The sequence below is a fragment of the Pseudophryne corroboree genome, chromosome 5 (genome assembly GCF_028390025.1).
Source record: "Pseudophryne corroboree isolate aPseCor3 chromosome 5, aPseCor3.hap2, whole genome shotgun sequence".
Classification (NCBI taxonomy): Eukaryota; Metazoa; Chordata; class Amphibia; order Anura; family Myobatrachidae; genus Pseudophryne; species Pseudophryne corroboree.
In genome coordinates this window covers 191,342,817-191,361,909 of record NC_086448.1, presented here as the reverse complement: position 1 = coordinate 191,361,909, position 19,093 = coordinate 191,342,817, and the positions used below count along the sequence as shown (strand labels likewise).

At 43.8% G+C, this 19,093-nt stretch overlaps 1 protein-coding gene across 5 annotated transcripts in view; it reads left to right on the top strand.

The window, feature by feature from the left end:
* The window catches only part of CREB5 (cAMP responsive element binding protein 5), a 775,500-nt gene extending 756,763 nt beyond the window's left edge, over positions 1–18,737 (top strand). For 3 of the 5 annotated variants that reach the window (XM_063921974.1, XM_063921972.1, XM_063921973.1), the window contains 2 exons: positions 8,012–8,120; positions 17,151–18,735. In XM_063921974.1, coding sequence (XP_063778044.1) covers positions 8,012–8,120; positions 17,151–17,314 — 273 coding nt within the window. In that variant the 3' untranslated portion in view covers positions 17,315–18,735. Of the gene's footprint in view, positions 1–8,011; positions 8,121–14,388; positions 14,425–17,150 lie in introns of all 5 variants that reach the window. The other 2 variants (XM_063921975.1, XM_063921976.1) reach the window with 2 other exon arrangements.
* The last annotated feature ends 356 nt before the right edge of the window (positions 18,738–19,093 follow it).

The window sequence follows — 19,093 nt, the reverse complement described above, 5'->3', positions numbered from 1 at the left end:
CCAAATGCGGTGATAATGTTGTGCAGTCACCTCCTTCCTGGCTTTAACCAGTGTAGGAATGACCTCTTCTGGAATGCCTTTTTCCCTTAGAATTCGGCGTTCAACCGCCACGCCGTCAAACGCAGCCGCGGTAAGTCTTGGAATAGACACGGTCCCTGCTGAATCAGGTCCCGTCTTAGAGGTAGAGGCCACGGATTTTCCGTGAGCATCTCCTGAAGTTCCGGGTACCAAGTTCTTCTTGGCCAATCCGGAGCCACGAGTATCGTTCTTACTCCCCTTTGCCGTATAATTCTCAGTACTTTGGGTATGAGAGGCAGAGGAGGAAACACATACACTGACTGGAACACCCACGGTGTTACCAGAGCGTCCACAGCTATTGCCTGAGGGTCTCTTGACCTGGCGCAATACCTGTCCAGTTTTTTGTTGAGGCGAGACGCCATCATATCCACCTTTGGTTTTTCCCAACGGTTCACAATCATGTGGAAGACTTCTGGATGAAGTCCCCACTCTCCCGGGTGTAGATCGTGTCTGCTGAGGAAGTCTGCTTCCCAGTTGTCCACTCCCGGAATGAACACTGCTGATAGTGCTATCACATGATCTTCCGCCCAGCGAAGAATCCTTGCAGCTTCTGCCATTGCTCTCCTGCTTCTTGTGCCGCCCTGTCTGTTTACGTGGGCGACTGCCGTGATGTTGTCCGACTGGATCAACACCGGCTGACCCTGAAGCAGGGGTTTTGCCAGGCTTAGAGCATTGTAAATCGCTCTTAGCTCCAGTATATTTATGTGAAGAGACATCTCCAGGCTTGACCATACTCCCTGGAAGTTTCTTCCCTGTGTGACCGCTCCCCAGCCTCTCAGACTGGCATCCGTGGTCACCAGGACCCAGTCCTGTATGCCGAATCTGCGGCCTTCTAACAGATGAGCACTCTGCAATCACCACAGAAGAGACACCCTTGTCCGTGGCGATAAGGTTATCCGCTGATGCATCTGCAGATGCGATCCGGACCATTTGTCCAGCAGATCCCACTGAAAAGTTCGTGCGTGGAATCTGCCGAATGGGATTGCTTCGTAAGAAGCCACCATCTTTCCCAGGACTCTTGTGCATTGTCAGGTTCCTGACAAGTTCGGATAACTCCTTGGCTTTCTCCTCCGGAAGAAGCACCTTTTTCTGAACCGTGTCCAGAATCATTTCCAGGAACAGCAGACGTGTTGTCGGGGTCAACTGAGATTTTGGAAAATTCAGAATCCACCCGTGTTGTTGCAGCACTACTTGGGTTAGTGCTACTCCGTCCTCCAGCTGTTCTCTGGACCTTGCCCTTATCAGGAGATCGTCCAAGTAAGGGATAATTAATACGCCTCTTCTTCGCAGAAGAATCATCATTTCGGCCATTACCTTGGTAAAGACCCGAGGTGCCGTGGACAATCCAAACGGCAGCGTCTGAAACTGATAATGACAGTTTTGCACCACGAACCTGAGGTACCCTTGATGTGAAGGGCAAATTGGGACATGCAGGTAAGCATCTTTTATGTCCAGGGACACCATAAAGTCCCCTTCTTCCAGATTCGCTATCACTGCTCTGAGTGATTCCATCTTGAACTTGAATTTTTGTATGTACAGGTTCAAAGATTTCAGATTTAGAATAGGTCTTACCGAGCCGTCCGGCTTCGGTACCACAAATAGCGTGGAGTAATACCCCTTTTCCTGTTGTAGGAGGGGTACCTTGACTATCACCTGCTGAGAAAACAGCTTGTGAATGGCTTCCAATACCGTCGCCCTGTCTGAGGGAGACGTTGGCAAAGCAGACTTTAGGAACCGGCGAGGGGGAGACTTCTCGAATTCCAACCTGTAACCCTGAGATACTACCTGCAGGATCCAGGGGTCCACCTGTGAGCAAGCCCACTGCGCGCTGAAATTCTTGAGTCGACCCCCCACCGTTCCTGAGTCCGCTTGTAAAGCCCCAGCGTCATGCTGAGGGCTTTGCAGAACCCGCGGAGGGCTTCTGTTCCTGGGAAGGAGCTGCTTGCTGCCCTCTCTTACCCTTTCCTCTGCCTCGGGGCAGATATGACTGCCCTTTTGCCCGCTTGTTCTTATAGGACCGAAAGGACTGCGGCTGAAAAGACGGTGTCTTTTTCTGTTGGGAGGGGGTCTGAGGTAAAAAGGTGGATTTCCCGGCAGTTGCCGTGGCCACCAAATCCGATAGACCGACGCCAAATAATTCCTCCCCTTTATACGGCAATACTTCCATATGCCGTTTGGAATCCGCATCACCTGACCACTGTCGTGTCCATAAACTTCTTCTGGCAGATATGGACATCGCACTTACTCTCGATGCCAGAGTGCAAATATCCCTCTGAGCATCTCGCATATAAAGAAAAGCATCCTTTAATTGCTCTAAAGTCTGTAAAATACTGTCCCTATCCAGGGTATCAATATTTTCAGTCAGGGAATCCGACCAGACCACCCCAGCACTGCACATCCAGGCTGAGGCGATGGCTGGTCGCAGTATAACACCAGTATGTGTGTATATACTTTTTAGGGTAGTTTCCAGCCTCCTATCAGCTGGATCCTTGAGGGCGGCCGTATCAGGAGACGGTAACGCCACTTGTTTTGATAAGCGTGTGAGCGCCTTATCCACCTTAGGGGGTGTTTCCCAGCGCGCCCTAACCTCTGGCGGGAAAGGGTATAATGCCAATAACTTTTTTGAAATTAGCACTTTTCTATCTGGGTTAACCCACGCTTCATCACATACATCATTCAACTCCTCTGATTCAGGAAAAACTACAGGTAGTTTTTTCACCCCCCACATAATACCCCTTTTTGTGGTACTTGTAGTATCAGAGATATGCAAAGCCTCCTTCATTGCCGTGATCATATAACGTGTGGCCCTACTGGAAAATACGTTTGTTTCTTCACCGTCGACACTAGATTCAGTGTCCGTGTCTGGGTCTGTGTCGACCGACTGAGGTAAAGGGCGTTTTACAGCCCCTGACGGTGTCTAAGACGCCTGGGCAGGTACTAACTGGTTTTCCGGCCGTCTCATGTCGTCAACTGATTTTTGTAATGTGCTGACATTATCACGTAATTCCATAAACAAAGCCATCCATTCCGGTGTCGACTCCCTGGGGGGTGACATCACCATTACCGGCAATTGCTCTGCCTCCACACCAACATCGTCCTCATACATGTCGACACACACGTACCGACACACAGCAGACACACAGGGAATGCTCTATTGAAGACAGGACCCCACTAGCCCTTTGGGGAGACAGAGGGAGAGTTTGCCAGCACACACCCAAGCGCTATAATATATATGGGAACAACCCTATATAAGTGTTGTATCCTTATAGCAGCTTAAATATAGTAATATCGCCAAAAAAAGTGCCCCCCCTCTCTGTTTTACCCTGTTTCTGTAGTGCAGTGCAGGGGAGAGTCCTGGGAGCCTTCCTCACAGCGGAGCTGAGCAGGAAAATGGCGCTGTGTGCTGAGGAGAATAAGCCCCGCCCCCTATTTCGGCGGGCTCTTCTCCGGAGTTTGTGAGATCTGGCAGGGGTTAAATACATCCATATAGCCTCAAGGGCTATATGTGATGTATTTTTTAGCCATAAAAAGGTATTATACATTGCTGCCCAGGGCGCCCCCCCAGCGCCCTGCACCCTCCGTGACCGCTGTGTGAAGTGTGCTGACAACAATGGCGCACAGCTGCAGTGCTGTGCGCTACCTCAGGAAGACTGAAAAGTCTTCTGCCGCCTGCTTCTGGACCTCTTCCATCTTCGGCATCTGCAAGGGGGGTCGGCGGCGCGGCTCCGGGACCGGACTCCATGGCTGGGCCTGTGTTCGATCCCTCTGGAGCTAATGGTGTCCAGTAGCCTAAGAAGCCAATCCATCCTGCACGCAGGTGAGTTGACTTCTCTCCCCTAAGTCCCTCGATGCAGTGAGCCTGTTGCCAGCAGGACTCACTGAAAATAAAAAACCTAAAAACTTTTTCTAAGCAGCTCTTTAGGAGAGCCACCTAGATTGCACCCTGCTCGGACGGGCACAAAAACCTAACTGGGGCTTGGAGGAGGGTCATGGGGGGAGGAGCCAGTGCACACCACCTGATCCTAAAGCTTTATTTTTGTGCCCTGTCTCCTGCGGAGCCGCTAATCCCCATGGTCCTGACGGAGTCCCCAGCATCCACTAGGACATTAGAGAAATATATATATTCAATAGCCACACCCAATTTCAGTTCCAGGCCCCATGGACCTTAATGAACCTTAATCTGGCACTGCTCTCCCCCTCCCTCTCTATCTCCATCTCCGACCCCCGCTCTCTCCCTACGTCTCTCTCTTTGTTCCCCTGCGCCTCTCTTCCTTCCTCTTCACCTCTCTCGCCCCTTCTCTCCATCTTCCCTCTCTCTCTCCATCTCCCCCTCTCAGTCTCTCTCTCCGTCTCTGCTCCTCTCTCTCCGCCCCTCTTCTGTCTCTCTCTTTCTCTCTTGTCTCCCTCTCTCCGTATCCACTCCTATCTCTCCCTCCATCTCCTGTTTCTCTCTCTCTCTCTGTTCCACTGCACCTGTTCCTTCCTCTTCACCCCTCTATCTCTATTCCCCCGTCTCTCTCTCCCTCCCTCCCTCCCTCCTTCTCACTATCTCTACTCTTCCCAAACATAATTCTTCTTCTGTCCCTTTAGTAAACTCTTACAGGGGTGGTATTCATGTGACCGGAGGTTGGGAGACTGATGGTCACATAACCTCCACTAAAATCCCGCCCCCTCACTATCCCGATGGTCAGCATGCCAACCAACAGGGACTATTTCCACTCGTGGGTGTCCACGACACCCATAGAGTGGGAATAGAACCCGTGGCGACCGCAGGTCGCCGCCGAGCCCGCAAGGGGCTTGCTGCACTTGCCCCTCCCCGCCGGGATCCCAGCATCAGTATGCTGACCGGCGGTCTCCTGACCGCCTAGCAGCCATACTACACCCTCTTACACTACAGTAGCATTGTCTTTCATCAGCTCTCATGTTAAAGCCGCTTGTTTTTTTTTTTCTGCCTATCTCCCCCTCTGACACTTTCCCTTCATGTCCCAGTGAGCCCTTTCAACCCAGTTTACTCCCTTTAATCCTTCCTACAGAGACCTCTCATACCCTCTGCTTCTCCTCTTCACCTTCTCCCAGTCACCCTATCCCTGTCACTCTCTCCATCTTCCAATGCCTCACCCTGGCACCCACTGCTTCTCCCTCTCACCTTTTTCCTGTCACCCATTGCCTCTCCCTTTCACCAACTCTCCATCTACCTGTCGTCCTCTGCCTCATTCCCATCATCCTCTGCCTCATCCCCGTCACCCTTTATCTTACCCACTGTCTTGTGGCATATTGTGAACTTGGGGTGGGATGGAGAAGGGGGGCCCAAAGTATAGTTTTGCACCTGGGCCCACCACTCACAAGTTCCGCCACTGCCATAGAGCTACCCTTAAGCCCGATGTTCCTTGTTCTTGTATATAGGCTGCATATGTGTATGCAATTGCGAATGAGTTGCATTAGCTCCGGTAGGTGTCTCTTTTCATTTTTGAGCGGCAGTTTCACTTACTAATATCAACAGTTGCCAGGCCTAGAAAATCGTACTTTCAATTGCATTTGCGCCTATCTCTGAATCAGGCCTGTAGATTTGCAGATAAATGTTGACATTGTAATTGGTTGATTCGTTTTGGAATTACATGGCAAAATGTCCATCTGCCATTTACAATGCATCACCATTGTGCTCTGGAAAATATGACAGTTGTTGAACTCTCACTGTGCACCTGCTGGGTGACCTGGAACATGTGACCTGCTAGGTGGTGTGAAATTGTGACAGTTATTTGTAGTCGCCCACTAAGCAGGGATTTTTCTAAATTCGATTTCTAAGGGGGCGAAAAGGGGTAAAATGCTCCACCCAGCAAACCTTTGCCCGGTTGAAACCAGGCACAATAGCTAGTTTACTTGATCATCAATGAATCATTTCACTTTAATTTCCCTAATCTGACTCTTAATTTCCAATAAAGTGAAGTCTTAGGTCAAGGGCGCCTTAAGAGAGCAGACTAGTGTGCAGTCTCCTTCTGGACCCCCTACTCTCTAGCCAGCAGCGCTGTTAACGCTGGACACTAGGGGACTTTAGCGCTGTCCCAGAGTCTAGTGTGCGTGCAGGGTTACAGGAAAATATATTACACAAATTATCTAAAAGTAGAATACAGTGCTTAATATGTGTGTATCTCAATTTTGTCTCATAATTTATTCAGAATATATTTGATTTTTTTAATAGATTTAATACATGCTTTGTTTATTTCAGAACCTAACATTATCTCACAATCTGGCAAATAACATGCTCCCTTTAGCAACTTCTGAAAACAATAATTATCTTGACTTGGTTTGAATATGAATTAGCCAGCTGTACTATAATTAAAATGATGTTGGAATTTAATACACAGCCTGTATTATCTTAATTAACATGTCGTAGTGTGCAAACCTATTGTGAATTAATTGGAGCTTTATAATCACAGACAACACTGGAATAGCTACACATTTCTGCCCCTACACTACGGGTAGACTGTAGACGGGCGGCATAGGTTACAATCTGAGCATCTAAGACATCTAAGGGCCACTTGGACAACACTGTCCGGCCTCATTTGGTCATTCTCCGGCTTTGTGCTTGGGGTATATAACGTCCTTCTCACTGGGCCCGGGGCATAATGCATATATCAAGTATCAGTTTTTACACCTGATGATTGTAACACTTTTACTATTATGCTCATGCGTCATGCACATGAATAATGGAAGAAAACTTGAAAATCCCACAATAACAAGAGCTGCAGCCAATCGGATAATACAAATCTACAACAACTAAATAAATATATACTGATAGAGCAGACAGATGACATATAGGGGGTTATTTATATCCTGTAACATCTGCTACAGGATGCACAAAGTACCGATCACCGGTTCTTTACGCATGCGCAGGACCTGTTCAGTGACTGACAGCCTGATGCAGTTTGGGGGCAGATACGGGACAGCAGTAGCCTTCGTTTCTCTAAACAGAAGCGTGGCACTCTGAAGACGGGCGGGAAGAGGCCAGGGATCACTGGGGTTGGACAGAGAGGCAAGCCACCTGTCGCAGAGGGTGCAGCATGCCACCCAATGGTGAGTGACAGATTCGATGCAGCGCCCTAGAACTCAGGTCGGATCACTGCTGCAGCAGGAGGCGTCTGCTTGTAATAGACGCCTCCCGCTGCATTACCGTACGGTGCTATCACTGAAAGCAGTGGTGACAGCAACTCCAGCCACACCTGAATCAGGCCCACAGTGACTGATTCAGAGTTGGAAGCAAAGCAAAAAAAAAAAAAAAGGAGCAAATTTACACTTTGACAGAACCACGTTGCACTAATTTAGAGATGGGAGGGGGAGCTGAACTCTAAATCGAAGTATTCAAGTCTCAGCATAGCAGCCCCTCTTATTATGTTTAGAATTAGGGTGTGCAGTCAGGGGAGGGTTTACAGAGGAGGGAGCCTGTGTGCAGACTCCGTATGGGCCCCCTCCTCTCTACGGTGCCGAACACTTTGGCATTGTGCCAGGTCTCCGGAAAGATGGCACCTACCATGTTCTGGTGACTAATCAGTAATGCACTTGCTCAGCACCTATTTTCTCCATGATTTATATGGCTGCAGTGTGAAAAGGTAAGTATTTAAACATGGGTGCAGTGTGCGTGGTGCGGTCCCCCCTGGACCCAGAGGCCTGTGTGCACCAATTATACAAACACTAATGTCCAACCCCCCCCCCCCCCTCCACACACACATTTACAAATAAACTGTCCAGTATTTGTGGGCTACATACTGAAGCACACAGTATATACCCCGCAAACATAAACATAACTTTTCACCCCTTGCACTGTAACATGGTTTGTGCACAGTTGCTGAACAAACAATACACTATATGTACTATCGTCTAAGTTTTAATAAAATGTATTTCTGTGATTTACTGTAATTCCTGTTGTACTTTCTTTCAGAATGAGGTGTCCATGTTGAAAAACGAGGTAGCACAACTCAAACAGCTATTGCTAACACATAAAGACTGTCCTATAACTGCCATGCAGAAAGAGTCACAGGGATACTTGAGTAAGTACACTGTTATACTGCATACCTTATTATACCAGTCAGATACAGTCTCACAGCTTTTGTTCATTATAATACGTATTGGGATTAGGATTGTCAGTTGTAGGGAGCATATGCTAACACAGTCAGGTGGGACACAGTATTATATTATAGGGATCAGTCTAAGGGTTTGTCATGGGGGTCTTTTTTGCTGAAAATGCATCTTAGTCACAAAGCGATGTGACTAGGATTCACAAGGAGATTTTGCTGATTAATTTGATATGTGACACTTGGATATTGTGTGTGATGTGTGACTGAGTCTGTATACAGGTCACAACAGAACTTGGCATATAAAAAAGCTGCAGCCTCTGCGTTGTGGCACTTTCTGTACAGATACAGAGACTCAGTCGCACACATAAATGCTGTGTCACATATTCAGATTAATCATATAGTCTACTGATGCGTCCTAGTCAGGGACGTGTGGTGAGGTAAATGGCAGTGGAGGCACTGGCTAGTACCAGAGCTAGATTTATACACAATATGTGAACCAAAGGGTATATGTGGGTATTATACACAGGTGCAGCTGTATATACTGCTGAAAAATTGGGGAGTTTTGATCAGAGATGTGTGGGAAAGATAGGCAGGGGAGGGGGGCACTGACTCACCTGCCATAGACTTTTTACTTCAGAATTTTGACTATAAAAATTATTAGAATAATACAAAAAAGATATTTCTAACATATTATTTGTATTTTTTATATACTTTGTAAAGTCAAAACTCTGGCTTATACATTATTATGACAGGAAAGGCTCTGCCTTACCTCACCGCACGTCACTGGTCCTATTTGCATTGAATTGCGATTAAGATGCATTTTTGGGTAAAAAGATACAAAAAGCGTCTCCTGCATAAAGGCATCAACAATGTATGAGGACACATCTGTACTCCATCTTTAGCCTATATTTATCATGAATCCAGGCCTCAATCCAAACTACCCTAACCATAAATGTAAAGCTCCATAGTTGTCTACCCCAAGGCCCAAGCCCTAACAGAGCTCTTATGTTGTTTTCCCATCTTCTAAAACTGTTAATTTTTCAGTTCTCTTTTGAAAACTTGGCACATTTGCTAGTAAACCTGTAGTTGGTGGGTCTGCTATTGTATTTTCCTTTGGGCCTCCTGAATGGGCTGTGAGCCACCTACACTGTGCCAGTATGTACTGTAAAATACAAATCGCTCCAACCAAGTGCTCTGCAGTTAGTGATAAAATAGAAAGTTTCTTAAAGCTGCTGTACTGCCTAGAGACAAGGACAGGACGTTATAACCCCACCCTCACCCAGAGCACGGGAGACATTTGTTTTTTATATTGGGAAATGCTCACATTACCCCAGGACGGATTAAGGGCCACATGGGCTTGGGCTGAAAATGTTAAGGGCCTATACTAAGTAGGGGAATAGACGCGACAAGTGTAACCGAGCTGTCTTCCTAAATACTTTAAAAAAGGGGGGAAAAAATCTGGTTTGCTCTGTGCTGTCATTAATAGAAAACCAAGGCTGTGTGATGTTTTGGAGATGGGTGTGAGCAAAAACTCATTGCATTTGTAAATGTGTGTCCTGCAGAGTGTATAGAGGCTGAGGTGGGAGCAAGCAAAACCCAAATAAGTGCTATCTATCTATCTATCTATCTATCTATCTATCTATCTATCTATCTATCTATCTATCTATCTATCTATCTATCTATCTATCCAATCGGCGCCACTCAGAGGCTTTTGTAGAAATGTAACAAATGTGCTTTATAACTGAAATAAAACACATTGTTACAACAGCCTCTGAGTACTGCCATTTGGATAAGTATATTGGAGCATGCGCACTCCTTGGAGGGCACCGGAGCGTACATTTATTACTGGGATGCCAGTGCCGGATTATTGTATCAGTATGACGTTATATCATCATTATCACCATCTATCAGGATGCTGGGTGGGGGGGCACCAACATGTTTCTTGCCTCCGGGCACCTGGGATGAAGCTATGCCTCTGCATCTACCCCACCTGCAGGGCATCATGGTTTTTCTAAGGTGCAGACTTAGTGTACTTGCTTTGGTCCCAACTCAGAATCAGCAGGCTACAACTATATCTATGGTGACAAAAGTCAGTTCTTTCTGCTTTGAGAGTAGTTCCATGCAGGACTTGGAGCACATCAGGTGACATGTCACATATAAGTGTACATACAGTACGCACATACATGTACATACAATCAGGGAGAACTACTTTCTGCAGTTACTTAGCGAGAATTGCTGCTAAACCATTTCATAAGAATGTGTTGTCAGTGACAGTGTCACAGGGGACAAGAGTAGGTTCAATGTACATGTAACTGAATTATGTGGATGTATGACCAGCTTATTCACCTACTGTATGCTAATGTAGATGTGTCTTTATATTGTGAACTATTATCTCAGTGGTGCTGTCCAGTCCTGTCATTGTTACCTATGGCAACAACATGCTAAACCTGCAGAGTCTTCCTCTAGTCCCGCTGTTGGAAGAACATAAATGCATTTGTGTGACTAGAACCAAACTGTTGTATAGCAACAGACAATGAAGGGCTTTGTCTTATAGAGACTGCACTAAAGCAGCATCTTAATTTAAATTAATATGATTTTATTTTTCTAATTCTTTAATCTGCTTTCCTGCTTCCTGTGCAAGAATGTCAAAGCATGACATCACAAACAGGTGTCTAACTGCTCACAATTTGCGCTCCGCTATTCCCTGTATCACTGTTCATGTATGTATTTTACCATCATACACATAGGAAGAAGTTATATTTTCTCCTTTACTCAGTTACTAACAGTTAAATGTTGTTTTATTCAACCTAGTTTTTAAAACCTATAATTCAGATGCCAGTGTTCCGTGTGTGTTGTTTTCCTTAGGCGGAAAATCTCAAAAAAATAACATAATTTTTATTGTTTCATCTATTTAATGACTATCATGCTTAAAGCTTATGTAGCATTTTCATATATGTATATGTTATAGGGCTGTTTCTGCTGATGAAATGGAGATGCTGTATTTGTGATGTTGGGAAATTGGCATTTCAAAATTAATTATTGAAATTGCAACATGTAACTACATTAGCATTGATGGGACTCCCCATCTACCACACCACAATACAGCTCCGTACGCATCCCATCAAGGGTTTAGCTTAAAAAATACATAATAATAAAACATCTTGCATTTTCAGTAATAACTTTCCATTGATGCGTGTCTCTAGAGTAGGAGTAAAGTGGCTCATACATCTTATGGGCAAATTCCCTATGCTGATCCAAATCTCCAACAATCTGCAGTTTTTGGGGGGAGGATCGGCAAAATACAGCATGTTAAAAATCCCTGACTCGCCGATTCCGATCCAAAAGTTAATCGAGATTGTCCTACATATTGGATTTTGCCAATCAACCGACCCAGCCATTGGTAGAACAGGGTATTGTCCCAACTTATTGCTGATGTATGGGCCCCTTAAGTATATGTAATTGGTGGATAGGTTGTAATCAGCAGGAATGGCAATATGACATATATTTGTTAAAGAAAGTAACAGTTCAATTGTAAGGGGACATTATCATCAAAATAGTGCATGGTGTATATATTAATATAGCTTTAGGTAAGGTTTCCAAATCTGCCATGTAAATCTGCACACATTTAAATATACATTCTGCACACCATAGTATACTTGCCAACTTTGTATTTGGGTCACTCAGTAGATTGGGGGCGGTTCAGGTACGTGGTGCAGGGGACATACACTTGGATTTACATCATCAAGGCCTTGCCCACCTCTATCCAATGCCAAGATTTGTAGGATTGCGCAGCGGTGGATGAGTCAGTCCTGGCTACTACGATGCACGTTGCGTCTTCACAGCAAGCCCCCAGATTGTCCACTTATCTGAGGATGTGAGCTGAGATGGGAGGCTTCTCTATTCTTTTGGGATTCTGGGAGAGCTCCATGAAATTAGGCACAGCTTAGATGTACTGTACGTACAGTTGGTATTGGTTATTTTCCATAAATAAAATAATGCCCAGATTTCTACATATGTACGGTTGTATCATACAAATAATTGTTCCTGCACTGTTTGTATAGCTATAACTGTCTACAATTAGGCACACTAGCTTATCACTTTCTCTGCCCTTCAAAGCAGGAACAGTAGTGGTGTATTGCCAATAAACATACTTACCTACTCTTCTATCCCATTCATTAGAGTTATCAGAGGAGAGATGCAGGTCACCATTTTACTTGGAAATAAAGTCCGAGGGAAACCTGCTCTCAGGAATCCCAAATTTCATGAGTCTCCTGGACGCATAGCGTAAACAAGAATGCCACTAAGTCTACAGTGTGTCCCTTAAGTGCCTGGAGCAAGGGATATAAACACAGACAATAACTTTTAAGAGCATTTGTTAAACTTCAGTAGAATGAAGAATATGGAAACTATTACAGTAGAGAACAAAGACTCTTCTATAGAGCTGGGCTGTGAAAGTATCTATGCTCTCTTCCAGGCAGCCTTGTTCCTATGTCCCAGCCCCCCGATCTCACCAACATGCTGTATGTGACATAATGGCATTGCATGAAGTTGTGTCAGGGCATTTGATACAGATGTGCCCACATACACCTATCCTCAAATCGTACCAAATAGCCCCATTTGAGGGACCACAAATTTTACCACTAAACCGCACCTTGGTCTCACAACACAAGTTATGCAGAATATGCATCTTATTCACACCACTAATGTGACACAAGTATGATACACAGATACCCTGGTCACTGGCGATTGCATTGCGTGCAGCAGATAGGTGCGTCTCGGACGCTAACCTCAGGGACGTTAAGAGGTGAATGAGGACTGGGGGGTTTGGCCAAATTTGTGAGGTGTGGCCACGGGGATGTAGTTATGATCCCGGCGGTCAGCATACTGACACTGGGATCACGGCCACCAGGGGGCCCAGGATTATTCCCACTAACGGGTGTCCACAAGGGGCTTCCTTGTGCTCGCCCCCCTGCCGGCATTCTGGCGGTATGCTGACTGCCGGGACCCTGACCGCCGGACTCCCGATCCCAACCCCTGGTCATGGCCCCTCTAGTTAGCCCGGGCTCAGATAATCAGTAAATGTCCCTTGTCCCTCTACCCCATCTCCCACCACCACACACACACACACACACACACACACACACACACACACACACACACACACACACACACACTTTCGACACCCCTGGCTAACCTGGGTAAAAAGTCAGAAGACTGGGAAACTATATGAGTTATACTTACTCCATTCTGTGACAAACATACTAACACTAAGCACCAGTACACTATAAGCAACTTTGGATGCAGCTACAATACGACATAGAAGTTCAATCAAGAAGCAAGTCTGAAAGTCCGATAATCGCTAACTAAGTCACAACGCAGGACATATCTAATTACCACGGAGTTTAAACGTGACAAATTCTCTGTAAGGATAATACCAATATTAAAAAACTTAGGGGTATATTTACTAAAGTGCAGGTTTTTAGAAGTTGAGATGTTGCCCATAGCAACCAATCACATTCTAGCTATTATCTTCTAGACGGTGCTAGATAAATGTTAAGTAGAATCTGATTGGTTGCTATGGGCAACATGTCAACTTCTAAAAACCTGCACTTTGGTAAATTTTCCACCTTAGAATATATTTTCAATGATAGCCTTTACATTGCTCATTCTCATTGGTGATCCATATGTCACTTCATATGGTACAATCCTTTATGTGACATGTTTGTGCAGTGCTCTCTAAGGCTTGCAACAAGTATATATCATTGCTGGATATCGCTGCTTGCAACTGACCCACTCTTTAATATACAGTATTTGTAAATAATGCAACTTAAACAGAATAGTGGGGATTCCTCTACTTCAGGACAGCACAACTATTTAAAACTGAAATAGGCAACCTTGGGCTCTCCAGTTACTGTGGAACTACAAGTCTTAGCTTGCCTGGTCAAGCATGCTGGAACCTATAGTTCCATAGCGACTAGAGAGTCACAGGTTTCTCACCTCTGGTTTACAGACTGTCTACTGTATTTATAGTAACATTATTACTATATAATACCTCCTATGTCTTGGTTACAAGTGCAGAGCATTCACACATAAACAGCGATAACCAATCACATCGAACGTTCTAATCCTGGATTGTATGATGTCATGTTTGGCCTTCTTGCAAAAACATTATTTAAGACAACAAGCAAGGGTGCAGGAGAGCTGCTTAAAGCATTTAAAATGAATTTTCCATTTTATGCAGGATGAGTACTGCTACTCAAAAGCTGCCCCGTGCATGGTAAGTTCAGTTTCTTTTAAAGATACAGCAGATTTCCTATTTACAGCCTGGTCTTCTTGTTTTCCTATCCGTTATTACCACTATAGTCAGTGGGGTAATGTAACTTGCAGCTGCAATGAAGTATAATAGATGTGTTACTGCTAACCCTTTATATAACGACAGCAATAATATTTCACGTCATGTTAAATACATATATGTATATTTTAGGCAGATGCACTTATTATCATTAAAGGCCTACTACTTCTGCTGTATCTTACAGTATATCATTAGCTTCAATATAAGGAATCGTGGAATACAAAGAACTTCAATAACGATCCGGCCACTATAGGAGCATTTTTGGATATGATATATATAATTAGGGAGCTTAAGAACACATAGGTGCGTGAGCTAACTGCTGCCAGTATTTACTCTCAGTGCAGGTGTACTCTAGATATAATAAGCAGGTGAGCAGCTGTTATTGTGGGTTCCTACAGACCGGCTTGTGGATTTATTATAACACCTCTCGTGATTAACTGCGAGAAATGCTGATGCAGCTTTTATGACTTGAACTTAAAATTCCCCCATGAGTTTATATAGCAAATAATTCTGGCATATCTCTGCACTGCAGCCATGTAACACTGCAGTATGTCGTGTTCCCAGTTAGCACTACAGAGACTAGTAACATTACTTTACCAATAGTTATTAAAATATTCAAAAATATTCCTTTCAAGAACTTTTGTAACCGAAGTCTGATCAGTCAGGAGTGATTGGGAAACCGCAGCACTTTGATGTTGTAAATCGCTCACATAGTAGTAACATACTGCACTCTTCCCGACTTACAAGAGTGCTCTGAGGATGTTGCACAATCTTTCAGCACACAAATAGTGATGTTGTTGAAAACAAATGTAATATGTTTCCCTGAAGATGATAGGAGAAAAACCAAACCAAACCATTTTGAAATAATTTATATTGTGAATTGGAGTAATGTAAATTAAGGGTTCTCATTTATATAGTTCTCTTTTCTGTAGAAGTGAAGAACTGGGAGAAGTCTTCACTTCTTCAGATATCTAGGCAGGATGAGGTGAACCCTGAGAAGTCTCTATATAACAGTCCTGTTAGAACTTGCGACTGTTTTAACATTTGTCAATGTTTTAACTATTTATTAAGGTAACATGCATACAATCCTTCGAAAACACCTTTTATCGTATCAGGGCTATTTACATAGGGGCTACTAAAGCAGATGAAGGGGTCTATTTACTAAGCCTTGAACGAAGATAAAGTGGAGAGATAAAGTACCAGACAATCCGCTCCTAACTGCCATGTTTAGGGGGAAGCAGTCAGGATCCCGGCTGTTGGTATCCCGGCAGTCAGAATACCGACCCTATTCTCAATGCCGACACCAGCATCCAGAATGGGTGCACCATTCCGGTGACGGAATACTGAACTGTCGACCTACCCACTGTCGACCAATGGGTGTCGACCTAATGGGTGTCGACCTAATTGGTGTTGACCTAGAGTCCGGATACCCTGTGAAAGTATCTGATCTAACAAGGTCTGAAAAGCTTAGTTTTCTTTTTAATTGGAACCAATAGATAATGCCACCGTTAGATTACATCAGCCATAGTAGCCTTAGACAGTGCCATTGAGAGTGGGGATGGGCTCGGGTATTGTGGGCACAGCCAAATTAGGGGTGTGACCAAGCCCCCTCCCATAAAAAAGGTCAAATACTATGCTATGCCAGGGGGTATATTTGTCCTCCTAAGGGGTGGATCGGGGGGGGGGGGGGGGGAGTGATCGATGTGATATCCCTCCCCCCCTTACCTGTAATACTTCTTACCGGCCCATTACCACTACCTGCTGTATAGCTGTGCAGCAGCAGCACATCATGTAGGGAGAGAGAGGAGACTGCTGTGCGCAGGGGCAACCTTCTATATCTCCATACCCGATATGCATCTGACCCAGGTCCCTTCAACAGTCTCGGGCCTAGGTAAGAGAGGCGCATACACAGTAAGCAGAATGGGTCTAATCATGGTAGTAAAGTGATAGCATAAATTATGACTAACGTTTTACTCTTCGCCAGGTAAGGCTCCTATCAAAGCCACTCTCCCAGCTCAGGGGAGAGTTTGAATGGACCGGTACACATGTCAAACCATAATGCAGAAGTCCTAAGACTAGTGCAGGGAGGGCAGAAACCTCTCGTGAAGCAGAAGGGCAATTGTAAATAGCTTTATTATAAATAGCTTCATATAAGTCGTTCAATGGGTTGTAGATAAGGGGCTGATGTCAGGTACAGCTATGATCTGGGGAAAAGGTTAGGGATGTTCATATAGTAATTTGCTGAGGGATAAGGTATTTGCTCACAAGCAGTTCTGAGTTACCAGTTTAGTTTGATCCCAGAACTAGTGCAATGGGATGGTCACACATTAAATATTGTCTGAAAGCATTACCCTCCTGTCCCAGACTGAATGTTTCCCATTGTTTTAATGTACAGACACTCTGAGACTTGTGTTTAAATGCTGCAAAAGCAGCTTGATGTTATATACAAATAGTAACTAGCATGATCACCTACAAAATGTTTTACAACCCAGTGGCCGATAGTCCAGCATTAATTCAGGTTACTACATGATTCCTGGTTAGTAACAGTGCCAGATTGGTGAGCTTCAGTCTGTTGTATGTATATTTAAGCTTTTTGTATTTTGTGTAATTTGTAGAACTATTGAAAAGCATTGTTCCAATGTCTCCCGCAGGTCCCGAGAACAGCCCCCCAGAGAGCCCGGTCCCTGCCTGCTCCCAGCAACAGGTCATCCAGCATAATACCATCACAACTTCCTCGTTAGTCAGCGACATGGTTGGAAGCTCCTCGCTCAACTCTCTGGCCAACCACAGAACAGACCTAAATCCCATTCTCTGAAACAAATGGGTTCAAAAACTGCCTACAGGAGTTTGGTATTAAATCAGATCTTCCATTTATATGAACGTTTTCTCAACCTTATTTGAATCCTGAACGTCTCTTCAGTCATTGGAAGGCCCTGCCTTTCCTTTTTTATAGTATTCATTCAAAATGTGTCTTGTTTTTCTTATAAGAAAAGGGATTTATGCAATTAATATGCTCGCAGTTTTGGGAAAGGCGCAAGGCTTTCTCAGTGTTCTGGTACAATGTATTAGTTTATGAACTGAAGCATTTATGTACAGTTACATTTTTTTTCTTATCAGTCTACAAAGTGGCCTGATACATTTGTTCTTTTTATATATATAAAAAAAAATGATATAAAAATAGATTGTCAGCCATTTCTGCTCAAAGACCAGACTTAAGTGCTCGCACCAATACTTTATAGTGTATCTGTCATTCGTACACAGTGGAGTTGCTATAACAATATTTAGCCGAATGCAGCCTATTAATAAAGTAGGAACCAACAAGGTGACAGAGGTGTGAGGCACAAAGTGCCTCATGCTTCAGTGATGTCACTAATTCTAATGAATATTGGTTCAGCCCGCATAATTACTGCATTCACTGTGTGTCGGTGACAAGTACATTTCAAAAGTAGCGCTGCAGAAATAAGTGCACCAATATTTGTTACATTACCAGTATACTATCCTTTACATTTCAGAATCTGTGGAATCTTTTTAGAATACAAAAGTAAATCTACTAAAATATTAACCTCATGTAAATTAATTTGTTCTGGTATCATCGCTAATCATTGAGTTGTGATGTCATCACATTAAAGTTCATTAGGAAATTTGGTATATTATATGTGACAACACTGCCCCTACTGTATTTTATTACAGCTACTGGAAGTCTCCTGGCTAGACCTGTATAAAAACACTAAATTGTCAGCATTCTGATTTACATGGTCACAAGGTATCTCAGTTACGACTAGTATCCTTATAACTTACAGTATGTGCTGGGTTATCCCACACACAAACCAGTTCCGCTGCATCCGAAGGTGAGGAGTATTATTTAACAAACAGATGTAGCCAGCATTATTAATGCATTACAGTTGCATCATATTGTTTTCTGGATTCTAAAGCTCTACATCAAATTCATATGCAGAGTTTCCATCTGCACTTTTCTATATTTTTGCCCCAAAGAGAAGCACCAAACTGATCCTATAGCACTGTTCACATCTGTCATTCTAAAACTGCATATTGTCAAAAATATCTTCTATGAAACAGCAACTTTCTGAAATGTATTGTATGCTGTATATGACTGTTACACAATCTTTCCAAGTCCTGTCCAGGTCTGAGCATGCACTGTACTTTTATTAATTTAACCCAGTCAACCAAAACAATGTACAGGCCTTTTTATACATTATATATATAAATAAATATATATATATATACATATATTTTTTAAGCAAGCATTTACTTTTTAATTGTTTAGTCCAATGCTTTCTTTTTTATTGCTTTTTTTTACATTTTACAGGAAATTAAATAGCCTTTTATAAAAATGGAACATATATATATTAGTACACCGTGTGTAAAAGTAAAAAAAAAAAATATTCTATATCTTTAAAATGCCCCAGGGTGCTAATTTAGTTAGAATGTTTTCTTCTTTTTTTTTTTTTTGTATAATGGAGAGAACATAAGTGAATTGATATGAACATAAGCACTAAAGGTAACACAAGAATGACATTTTATGTTACCATTGATTAATATAAAACTTTATGGTTTGGTTCTGTTTCCTCAGCTG